The following is a 12,897-nucleotide window of genomic DNA, read 5'->3' on the forward strand; positions in this document are numbered from 1 at the left end:
ATGCAACAACAACTTGAATGTTTATATTCAAGTGAGACCATCAAACCTTGCTTAGAAAATAGAGTTAACTCAAATTTATTCAAATTACTAAATATTGTGCAGCACAATTTATTACTTGATATTGATTATTCATTTTGTTCGACATTCTTAATATAAAAGTTTTTGCTGAAATAAGGTCTAATGACTCAAGTGATAGACAATAGATACAAATTATTCAAGTATTTGCAAATAGAATATCTTTCAAAGATTAAGGCAACAAATGTATGTACACGAGCGACACTTAATTGTTGTAAATCTAATCCAAGATTAATTTCACAGTGTCCATACAACAGAGAATGCAGATGTGAAAATCTCCAGAAATTATGAAAACGGAAGAAGTCCAGTAGCTTTCCATTATAAGATTAAACAAATATGATAAGCAACACTTTCCTTCCTTTTTCAAACTTCCGTCCATGTAAAAGCATTGCAATGACAGTGAACAAAAGGCTGTTTGGTAAACAGATAATAAATAAGTGTTAGGATTGTATAAAAACAAAAACTTCTAGAAGGAAGGATGCTGTGCTGTATGCTGCTTACGTGACGCACATCTTAAGACCAAGGTCCTTGACTAAAATGATTGGTTGTGATCAGCTTGAAATGGAGAGATTACTGTGCAATGCTCCAGTGAGGTTGATGGTAATGCTAGGAACCTATTAATAACCAGGCACGTCAATGGGTTACATTCGTACACATACTGCCAAACAGTTTATTCAGCATCTCAACTCAGTGAGATCCCACTAATGGAATCAAATTAATTGAGATCAGAATCAAGTAGGACAAGGACCAAGCAAAATGTTTAAATTTACCCTACATGTCTGAATTTGGCCCAAAATCAACTCATAATTACGTCTTTAAGAATCATAATACATTATCATACAGCATTATTGGACACTCTGAATTATTATACCTATAAGCTATAAACCTTCACCCATCAGGTAGGGGTGGGGGCGCATGTTTTATTGGATGTGCAGACTAATATACTGGTTTTATAAATAGGCATAGAGAATGCCTGCGCTCCATCACCCACATGATACACGGTCTTGATCAATCTGGGAATCCGAGTCAAGTTTCCTGAGCTGGGCAACAAACAACATGGATGCTGCAACTTCACTTCTATTGAATGCAGTTATGATAAGTTCATCAGACCAGTATAGAAACTCTGAAACTCAAGAAAATACATAATATCAAAGACGAAAATAACACTGTCATAATGAGCCTCAGTTGTTTCAGACAAAGAGAGCTTAACCAGAGAGAGCAGGATTGTATATTGTGCAGAAAATTTAACAGAGAAATGATCCATTCTCCTAACTCAAGCTATAAGTCTAGAAAAGGGCCACATAAAAACAGAGCAAGGGCCGAGCATGTTGACGGACCTCTTATCTCTCTGGTGCCTGTGCATATAGAGGATTGTGTATGACAAAATGCATGCACTATTTGCCAGTTCAACACAAACCTAAGTCCAAATTGACATTTCGACTGAACAACAAATTAAAATTTTCAATGACAGCAACAAATTCCTTGAGGAACCTAAAACAAAGCAAGGATGCCATAAGGCAAGTATCATATGATAATGGATGAACTCAGTGGCGACGTCACACTGACAACAACACTGTTCTGAGCAAGACTTGGAGACAAAATCATGGGACTGAAATAGAGGAACCCATCAGAGATCAGTTTGAAAGGATAACCTCAACCAACTATGCAGCTGGCTACATGTGTTCAGCCTTCAGCGAGGCATGTAGTGGGTATGCAACACCTCCCAGAATCTCCGATCCAGTGTCTGCTATAAATCTGCCTTTTCACTCAATTCAGAGGCTTGCCAGTCTCTTTCTCTCTCTCTCTCACACACAATCAATCTAGAGGGCAATCTAGGCTGGACCACACAGGCAGTGGCATACGGCTTTATGCCCAAATTAAACGAACCATGTAGACAGCTGCGTCAGTTACACCATGGCCAACTGACTGCTGCTGGACCGCAGACGAGCCAAGTCGCCATGGGTAGGGAGGATAGGCTGATGGAGAAGGACTGAGGGAGTGAAAGGTGAGAAATGTTCCCAAAGAACTAGCGATGAAGACCAGACAGTGTTTAGCCAGAGACTGACATCATTTACTTACCCTCATGTTGCTCTAAACCTGTATGATTGACTTTCTTCTGTGGAACATATGCTTGTTTTTTTGGTCAATACGTGGGAAACGGATGGTAACCAAAATTGTTTGGTTAACCTTTTTCAAAATATCTTCTGCAGAAGAAAGTCAGTCAGAAAAGTTTGGAACAATGTGAACGCAAGTAAATGTTGACAGAATTTTCTTGTTTTGGGTAAATTATTCCTTTAACAACAAAAGTGTGCATAGTTTAACAGGCTGGTGAACATCACATCACATCAAATTCAGTGTAGTTGAGGTTCAGGTCAGGTCAGGCTATCCATGGAGGAACGTCGTTCCATGGTAACTGTTACTTGACCTGAAATTCTAAAGTAATCAACTACCACCTCTCAAGATATCCTGATAACTAGACTCAGATTACAAGCTGTTAACAGCAACAATGTGCTGACAAAGCATATTTAGCACAAACATTCATTATTGCAATGGTCCTGGATATTAAAACGTTCTTTTTAACAGAGCAGCCCTATCTTCAGTTACGGCCCCTGGCTCTCAGCAGATGCTGGGAGCTCGTGACACATTCCAGGGCCAGGAGAAAGCCTCTCACCCGCACTGCCAGCTCTGCAAGAAATGTCAGCACCTCTTGGCAGCCTTGCAGCAGGTGGGAGGTCTTCAAACACGTGGTAAAAGTTGCTGTCTGAGTTCAGCATGTTTTTTTGAATTGATGGAGCTTTGGGTACAGGGGGTGGCGCAAAATCGTCAAAGGCCACGATGAGAAACAATGTCAGCACTTCTTGGTGGCTTTTCTGCTATCATGTGCCAGCTGGACTTGCACTGATTGCACTGTGTACGCCACTTCCCTTCAGCTTCAGCAGCAGTTCAGCTTCTGTGTGCTGTCATGACTTGACAAATGTGTGGTCTTCTACATTTTTTCTACATTAAAAGCTACACATACAAAACAGTCTTAACGACATGTGACAGAATAGCTGAAATCCCTTAATGTTTGTTGGTGGGAGCCCAGCCTTTCCATATGGAGAATGCCGCAATACTGTTTGCCCAACACTTTCTGTATGTCTGTCCAGCGCTGGAATGGGCCTGCTCAGAATAGCTTTGGGCAGATGCCTTCACCCAGCGTTATTTGGAGCTCAAGGGCAATGCAATCCCATCATCTTCCTCCTATAGGAGCTGGCACAGAAGGGCGGGAGGACACATCAGCTGACTGGATACTCAAACAGTGCCCATACACAACAAGGTGAAGAAAAGTCACCTAGGTAAAACCATTTTAAATTGAGAGTGCCAAGATGGAATGGCAAGAGTTTGAATAAATGTGAAAACTATTTTTGCCCTTTTCAGACATGCAAGAGCGGGAATAAGCCTCGGGTTGATTTTCTATGCCCACAGCACAATGGCAGGCTGTTTACTTAAAGAGAGTCTGGGGTAATTAATGTGTGCCCCTGAAATCTCTCTCTGTTCTAAAATAGAGTTGTAGAATATGAATCCATTGTTTAGACAGTTCAAGAAATTTAAATGAACCATTCATAAAAGGGATGTATTGATTCACTTGAATCACTGTGCAAAAAATCTACATCTGTAAGCTAAATAAGTAACATACCATATTGCTTTTATAAAACGGTTACCACACAATACAAATATTAAAGCCAAAATATGTATCAATGCAACTTTCATGAAGTAAATTGTCACTAAAAGCCTTCCTTCCGCCGGAAAAAAAAGTCCCTGACCTTGAACAGCAACAGAAGTTACATTATTATGCCATTAGATGGCGGCAAAGACTGTCTTTATGAGTGTGTCAGTCAGTAGCGAAGACTTCTACATTGAAAAGACTGTACTGTTGTGGACACGGAACAAGACGCAACTGACAAATGCTTTGACTAGCGCTGTCGCAGAACCTGATTTTGCCGGAGTTCAACATGTTCCTGGGTCAACATTTTTGTTGATCCTGGAACAACATTCAAATCAACCAATCAGATTTGAGGGACAAGTTTACAGATTATGTCAAGTTTAGGCTTAACATCATGAATTGGTGCTTCTACATCAGTGTTATTCATCTATCATTTCCCTCTGATTTTTGGGGTACTTATGGGTAGGGTTAGTTTTAGGGATAGGAATAGGGTTAAGACTATATTTTCAGACTGAAATGTTGTTCCAGGATCAACAAAATATGTTGACCCAGGAACGCATCTAACTCAGCAAAATTAGGACGTGCAGCACTGTCAGTCACAGGAAAATCCCGTAACTGTTAAAAAGACAATATAATACATTAGACATTTAAACAGATGTTTTATTATGAACACAGGACTGACCTGAAGGAAAATGCTAAATCTGAATGCAGGTAATAAACTCGCTCACTCAAACTTTTTCTCACAATACTCTTCTACATAATACAGTAAGCTTCAATGAACATCATCAATTGAGAACAAACAGTTTACGTTGCTAAGAGTGGTTGCTAAGGGTGTTGTGCAGTGATACACAGAACCGTTGGGTGAAGCGATCATAGCTGTTTTATCGTGAATAAAACACAGCTATTGCCCAGACAGAATTAAGGACAGGAACTAAGCGTTTTATAATATAAATTATACCCCATAAATTCCCACCAAATGTACTAAATTTACCCAGGGTGAGCAAGTACTATATCCTGTCCTAATTAAAGGAACAATTCACCTGGAAATGGTGCACCTGGAAAATGATCAGCATGTCAAAATGTATAGTGCCAACGCAATGAATTCACCAAACCAGATATAAATTTTTTAGTAGTGTCATCTTGTGTTCTGCAGAAGAATGTGGAACATGAAGTGGAATAAATGACAATTTTTTTTTTATTTTTTTTATTTTGGGGTGAACACTTTAATCCCCTTCAATGCTGCTGAGATGGTATAAACTGTTTTGAGTGCATACACAAGTTAGATCATTTGGGATATATTAAAAAAAGATACTGTCCCTTTAACTTTCTATAGTACTTTGTTAATAGCTTGTAGTGTAGTCAACTAGTTTGCTTAGCTTAGAAAAGACTGACAATACAAAACAATTAACAGGTATAGGAAATAATATCCTGTGAAGGCAGCACTACAGATGTACACTATAGTATGCAAGCTGAGGCAACTCTAAAGATGTGTGTGCACCTTGGCAAGTAATCTGATGAGCAAGTATGAGCATCAAAATGTTGTGATCAATTTTATTGACACATCCAAAAAAGGAAGGTCGTAGGGTTTTTCCAAATGAGACATGACAAGCACCATCTTGTCTCCATTAAAAATAAAGCCCCCGAACTAACCATAGTGCATAGAAACACAAACACTTCAAAACAAATCCAAGTGCACTAACAACCCTCAAAGCCAGAGCTTAAAAAAAACATGAACTGTACAGCATGTAACATTTACCACACTTAAATTTGTTTGTATGTGCTGCCGGTGCTCTTGTGTGTGAGATTGTTAGCACATGGCTCACTTAAACACACAGAAAGTCTTGCACAATCAGAACAGCGTCAACTGCGTCATGCTAAAGGAGATCGTTTTATGTGGACACTGAAAAAGGAGTAAAATGCCAGATCACCATGACTCCACTGTAAGAAAATTTTCACTTTATTACCCACATCAATATTTAGAAACCCCAGTGCTTGAATGGCTTAAGGAAGTTAAAGGGAAAGTTTACCCAAAAATGAAAATTCTGTCATTACTCACCCTCACGTCGTTCCAAACCTGTAAGACTTTCGTTCATCTTCGGAACACAAATGGAGCTCTTTTTTGATGAAATCTATAAGCTTTCTGTCCCTCCATTGACACACGCAACTACCACTTTGACAATTCAAAAAGTTCATAGTGAGATTGTAAAACTAATCATTATAAATTGATCCGTTTAGTCAATTTTCTGAAGAGACAATCGCTTTATACGATGAACAGATTGAATTTAGGCTTTTACTCACATATAAACATTCATCAACTAACACATCAGTTGTGGTAAACGAAAGCATTTTCGCTTGATGTTCAAGAACCAATGAGGTTTTATTCCCGTGTGTTAAGCAGCACGTTTCGGTTTCCATAAGAACCATTGAGGTTTGTTCGTGGGTTCAGTTAAGCTTCTCTTTATATTTGCTGAACAATGTTTATATGTGAATAAAAGCCTAATTAAATCTGTTCATCATATAAAGTGATTGAGTCTCTAGAAAATCTGGACTAAACTGCTCAGTTCATATGGATTATATAATGATCTCTTTACGAACTTTCTGGAGCATCAAAGTGGTACGCTCTCAGATTACATCAAAAAGATCTTCATTTGTGTTTCGAAGATGAACGAAAGGGTTACGAATGACATGAGGGTGAGTAATTAATGACAGAATTTTCATTTTTGGGTGAACTATCCCTTTAAAGGGACAGTTGATCCAAAATTTTAATTCATTAGTTACCCTTGTCATTCCAAACCCGTATGCAGTTATATTTCAGTGGAACGGGAAAAAAAAAAAAAAAAAAAAAAAAAAAAAAAAAAATTCTCATTGAAAATGTTGGATTTGCAGCAACTTTTAAATCACATCAAATTATCACTGTTTGAATGACATGAGGGTCAATAAATGATTTTCACTATTGGGTAAACTACCGCTTTAAAGAAATTGGCATAGTGAGACTTACAGGCCAAAGGTAAGAGCTCAAGTAGCAAATGGCTCGATGGTGACCATGGCAGTGGCATAGCACTGATGGGCAGGACCGGATCACTTTACCCAAATGGCAAAGCAGATCCGGAACAGAAAAGCAATACGCATCCAAGTGCTCTGGCGTGAAAACTCAAGTTCATTTCCTGGGGGTCTTTTCAGAAACAGCTGACTTCTATACCAGGCCTGGGAAAAACAAAGATTTGTCTCCTCAGCATGTCTTCATTGGAAACTCAGTTGCCAGCTATTCATAATAGGGACTCTAAGATGGCACAAAAGTAAGGGCTTAAAAAAAAAAAAAAAAAAAAAAAAAAAAAAAAGTTAAACTGGAGATAACTTTTTTTTTGTTGTTTTTTTTTTTTTTGTCATGAAACTAAGTACATACAAGGACTTACTAATTTTTTGGATATGAACAAACATTTTTATCCTAAGTTTCATCCCTGTAGGACATTTTTGTTATTTCCTTTCTACAATGATAAAAGAAGCAGCTTCTTTATGCTCAGTGGAGTCTGCAAAACCTGCTGAACAAAGTTTCAGGGATCTTATATTGGTCTATGGGGACCACGAGATATTCAAGCAATTTCATTCACTGGGGCCAGCTGGTGGATCTCAAGTCACTTCTGCAAGGTGGTGTCTAAACCAGCTGCTCATTCGGCGAGGCATGGGGATGCCTGTTTTGTGATGTTGAGGTTTAGATCTATTTTTGCTCTTTTCTCTTCCTCCTTTCGATTCAAGAGACTCTGCAGTCTCAGTGGAGGCCTGACTTTACAAGGAAAGTAGAAAGTGAAGGGACAGCATTAATTCTGAACGCTACTCCTCAAGAACAAAGGCAAGCCACAAGAGGAATGTTTCCGGAAGTTAATCTTCTGGAAGGAACATGTGCACATCAGTGATACAGACCATTTTATTTGGCTTGCGCGCTTCGCTATCATTTGGTTGGTTCCCACCACATCCACAGTCTCTTGAGAACATGGGTGGTGGGTGAGAAATTAAGCATTGAACAATGTGCTGGCAAATACTGCAAGGTTTCATCATAAATGATTGGGTAAGACATATTCTGTTTTCACTTACTGGTAGTCTTTTAAATGAATAGATTACCATGGGTAATTGACACACAGCCAGATTCAGTATTCTCTATTCCAAGGGTTTTCAAAATGTCAGACCTCCAAATATAATTTCCTTTTGAAGGACCCCCTTCCTAACACAAGCATTCAAAGGTTTGGGGTTGATATTGTAAAAAGTTTTTTTTTTTTTTTTTTTTAAAGCAGTCTCTTATGCTCACCAAGGCTGCATTTCTTTGATCAAAAATCCAGTAAAACACTAATGTTGTGAAATATCACTTTTTAAAATAGCTAAAAGTAAATAAACAATATATTAATATTTATTTTAAAATATAACTTCTGTGATGGCAACGCTGAGTTTTCAGCATCATTACTCCAGTCTTCACTCTTCAGTGTCACATGATCCTTCAGAAATCATTTTAATATGCTGATTTGGTCATCCAGAAACATTTCTTCTTATTATACATGTTGAAAACAGTTGTTCTGCTTAATATTTTTGTGGAAATGATGAATAGAAAGTTTAAAAGAACAATGTTTGAAATAGAAATCTTTCGTAATCATTAAATGTCTGTTACTTTTGATGCATCCTTATTGAATACAAGTATTAAAAAAAAAAAAAAAAAAAAAAAAAAACCTTACTGACCCAAAACATTTAAACGGTAGTGTATTTTCAGACACTTTCTCCATATATCCATCATTTCCACAACTAATGGCCTTCCTTCATATAACTTAGACAAACTGCATAAAAAGGTTGAGAGCATCTGTAATAACAGCAATAACTTGAAGCTAAATGTAAAATCCAGTGACATTAGACACCCAAGACTACAATAGAGGCCACCATATATGGAAACGTCTATAAAAAGAAGTTTCTCAAACTATGATTTAGCGATGAGGAAAATTACTTTCCTCGCTATCTTCCGCCGACCCACTTGAAAACACAAACATGTTTGTTTGCTGTACCCCAAAGCCCTTATTTCCCAACAAGTTTTTAACGAAATGGCTGATACCGGAAGGTCATGAGTCAAACTTTAAGCCAGTTGGCGAGGTGTAACATTGCAATGAGTTGTCATGTATGTCTTTCCGGCCGCTCCCGCTTTGACTATGCAGCACACGTGTCACTGTATTATGGGATTGGTAGGATGTTCCATAGACCAGTGAGCAGCTGCTTTCCTAACCAATCAATACATTTTCTCTGGATCTGGGCAGGGTTAAAAATAGGAACTCCCAGGCAAGTCTTTTTAAGGTCACCGGATGGAATCTTAGTGGTGACTAAGGAAATCATGAGAAATAAGATACACAAACATAAATAGACACCATTTTCTTTTGAACACAGCAAAAAAAACAGATGATTCCGATAAACGAGTATAAAGTTCTCTCTTTTTATATTCTCATATCTGTTTTGGTCAATATGATTACCCAAATGTTATTTCACTAAAGCACACCCTTTTGCTAATGTCCCTAAGTGACTTCACTGAATAATACATGAAGCACTAAAATGACATCAATGTGGCAGTATGACATGCTCAAGTCGGCGCTGCTATATTGAGTCTCCTGACTGTGCCCAAGCAATTACTGCTATTGTTGGTTTAAGAACGACAGGGAGGCTGAAGGTTGAAAGATGACTCACAATCCCAGCAGTTGCCGATGCATTTTAAACAGCACCAGAGAGCACTGATTCTATTCAAAATCCAAAAGCACAATACTATGTCTGAAATTTCCTGGGGAACAGTTACGAAAACTTACATACATAAACCGAAGGTGCCAAGTAAATACATATTTTCTAGTAAAGAATGGGTATAAACTGGTATTATTCCAGATCTACATGTTTAAAGCAAAATAGTATAGTTTTAAAATGCCCAGTACAGAAAGATCAAGAATACATCATCTGTTCATTTACACAAGTAAGTAAACATCCCGACAGGACAGGACTATAAATATTCATGTAGTAAAGTGAACTTATTAATTCCTGACCAAAGCAAATGGCATTAAAATAGGCATGCTTTAGGGCATAGTCGTGTGTAGACTCCTGGGACTCACCCGTCTGCGACAGAAGGGCAGGCTTTGAGCTATGATGTTGATGCTGAAGATCTTGAGGACTTTCTGTGGGGGTATAGGCTCCTTGGTGACCTCCTTGGGGTCAGCCAGATCCAGTGCCTGGCTCGCCGGGAGAGCCTGGGGTGCCTTCTCCTTGCCCGAGGACTTGGTCATCTTTCTCCTCGGGCTGGATGACGAGAAACGGGGAATGGGGCAATGCCGCAGCATTGCCAACCCAGGGCTAGTAGGTCATATCCCAGAAGAGGCCAATTTGTGGGATTTTGGTCAGTGGCTGAATCACTGAATTTCCCTAGAAGCCAACTTACTAGAATGTTTTTGAGTTTTAAGAGACGGCTCTAAGAGTCCACACCAAGTTCGCTGCCCTGGATTGTGGCCCCTTTTAAAATATCAGAGGGTCTGATGTCATCAGTGAGACTGTTGGGCCCATGAGCAGCTGTCCTGTACTGGACTGCCCCCACCCAAGCACACAAGCATAGGAATCTATTCCACTAGCCCACCATGGAGCAATGTACCCTCTGAGATTCACATCAGATATAGACAATGTATATTACTTTACATCTCCACCTTTACAGTAAAACACCAAGTTTGATTAGACGACAACTTCCACTTGAGTATGGACCAAAGGAAAATTATGGACTAACTGACTGCCAACATTGTGAAATATTACATTATAAACAGACAGATAGAATTACTAAGTTAAAGTCAGCATGCCTAATAAAAGAAGGTTGAGCATACAGCCAAAGCACATACTTAAAGTTTTTTAACTGTTTAAGAGTCATTGTTTTAAAATGGCCATTAGTAGACTGACAGCAGTCGATGGTATGACAACTGAACATCTGAAAGGCTTGTAAATAAGTGTTTCCTCCAGAATTCTGTTATGCAGCAGGGGTGCCTAAGTCCATCTTTCATATATATAGTCACATTAGCAGTCAGTAACATCATGATTTTAGTTTCACAATCCTTACGTACACAAAACTTCATTGTGGAAAGTAATAACTTACAGTTCAGTGAGTGAGTGAGTGAGATGTTGATTCTAGTGATCGACCGATGTATCTGTTTACCGATATTTTTCCCGATATTTAAGCATTTTTCCATAATCGGGTATCGGTTTTGTAATATCGGATTCGCCGATTTACGGCGCCATCTTGTGGCCGTTTTGAGATTTCCGCCATTGCAGCCCGGGCGTCTGAGGAGATCAGTCAACAACAACTCAGTGCACAGGTAAAGTATATGTTCTACTTGGTTTGCTTTAATTAATCAACTTTATTTAACATAACAGACATGCACAAATGAGATCTGAGACATAAATTCCTGATATAGTTAATTTATGCAGTTTGTTTCTAAACAATTGAGACGAACTCATTGAGTCACGTAGTGTAATTCGTCATGTCCTGCCCCAATAAAGACGTAACTTTACATGAATTAAATAAAACAGACATGAATGAGTGCATGTTGAAAATAAAAGCGCTGAATTTAATTCTCTATCTGTTGTATTTGCTCACCATTAGTCTAGAAGAAAAAGTTCGTTCATATTGCTTAGCAACTGACGGATGATCAGGAGGCTTAAAGGGGTACTTCACCCCTGGAAAGATGAATGTGTATTTAAAATTGGTCATTTATGTAGTAGAAATGTGAAATTATTTTTGAATTTGGAGCTTTCTAGACTGAGAAAAGGCAGAAAATGTATTTTTGACTAATGTGGATGAAAGACAACAACTCCCAGAATGCACTTGTTTCGCTGCCCTTGCGAGGCCACGCCCAAACCACGCCTATCGGTTACAATCGTGAGTTAGTTCATACATTTACAGCGAAATGGTGCTAAATTGACACACGGCCTAAGGCTGAAACAAATTCCTGCAAAATCATTTACAAGTAAACAGTGACATGGATATTCCGTATCATAGCAACAAAGCGTCTCAACAGAAAAAAACCGCTGCGCTGCAGAAGCGCTCTCACGGCTCACAGCGCGCTCACAGACGGACGTTTTAAGCAGAGCGCCTAGCGTTTTCAGCTGGCTAAAAACGCTCTGGTGGACACGGCCTTAGCGTATTCGCCTAGAGGTAAGACTCGCTGATACTAGACTCTTATTTCTGATAACACAGTAGCCTATATGTAGTGTTGTAGGTAGCAGTGAAACTGCAAACTTAGCAAAGTAACGTTAGATAGACAATTACATATAAGTTGCATATAAGTTGACTGTTATCAAAGTAAAGCCACTGTTCTGTAAAACTGAGTTAGTCTATTTATCTATTTATGCTAACTTACCACAAAAGCCTGTTGTTGTATTGGTTGAGATGACTGCAGAGACCGATAAATTTGCGAGATGAACCACTGATGTAGTGCAGACTATAACAAAATAATGTTACTGTAAGCTTAAAAATATAACTGTGACACCCACTTTTGATAAAATCTTTGATCTATGTCCGTGAGTAACCTCAAACCTATGCCTCAAACGCGCATATGTTATGGGCGTGGCGAAAAAATGCCGAACTACTTGCTATTACTGGCTGTAGTTTTAAGCCTCTGGCCAAAAAAGCCTCCGATGACGCAAAATGACGATTTTTGCGTCATCGGAGGCTTTTTTACAGAATAAAAATGCATAAATTTCTCATCTCGGGCTGATATGAAGGGGGAAAGCACGGTAATTCGAAAATACTGGTGGTATTCTACTAATACAAAGCTTAATGCTAAATCCTGAAGTAACCCTTTAAGCACGGCCACTGAATGAAACTTTTGACAAGATTATCTTGTTTAAACACCCTAGATTTTATTATCATTTACTACATAATTATTTCGCTAATACACATATAAATATAGCCTACCGCTTTGTGGAAATTAATTATTTATTATCTCCATGCGCGATCGCGGTTGATTAAGTTATAGTCAAACAGCACTTTGTCAGTTGGCATTTCATGATTTAACGTTAGATTAAATTTAGATCATAAAATGCCAACTGACAAGTGCTGTTTAACTTTATATAGTCTC

General features: G+C 38.6%; 1 protein-coding gene across 2 annotated transcripts in view; it reads right to left on the reverse strand.

Moving 5' to 3' along the window:
- Positions 1 to 12,897, reverse strand: part of fbxw7 (F-box and WD repeat domain containing 7) — a 177,781-nt gene that overhangs the window by 66,157 nt on the left and 98,727 nt on the right. The window contains exon 1 of one of the 2 annotated variants that reach the window (XM_048197727.1): positions 9,895 to 10,343. The exons of the other annotated variant lie outside the window; for it this stretch is intronic. Within the exon in view, the coding sequence (XP_048053684.1) occupies positions 9,895 to 10,119 (225 nt within the window). The 5' untranslated portion in view covers positions 10,120 to 10,343. Of the gene's footprint in view, positions 1 to 9,894; positions 10,344 to 12,897 lie in introns of those variants that run through there. 2 annotated transcript variants of the gene reach the window in all.

Source organism: Megalobrama amblycephala, linkage group LG7, assembly GCF_018812025.1.
Source record: "Megalobrama amblycephala isolate DHTTF-2021 linkage group LG7, ASM1881202v1, whole genome shotgun sequence".
Lineage (NCBI taxonomy): Eukaryota > Metazoa > Chordata > Actinopteri > Cypriniformes > Xenocyprididae > Megalobrama > Megalobrama amblycephala.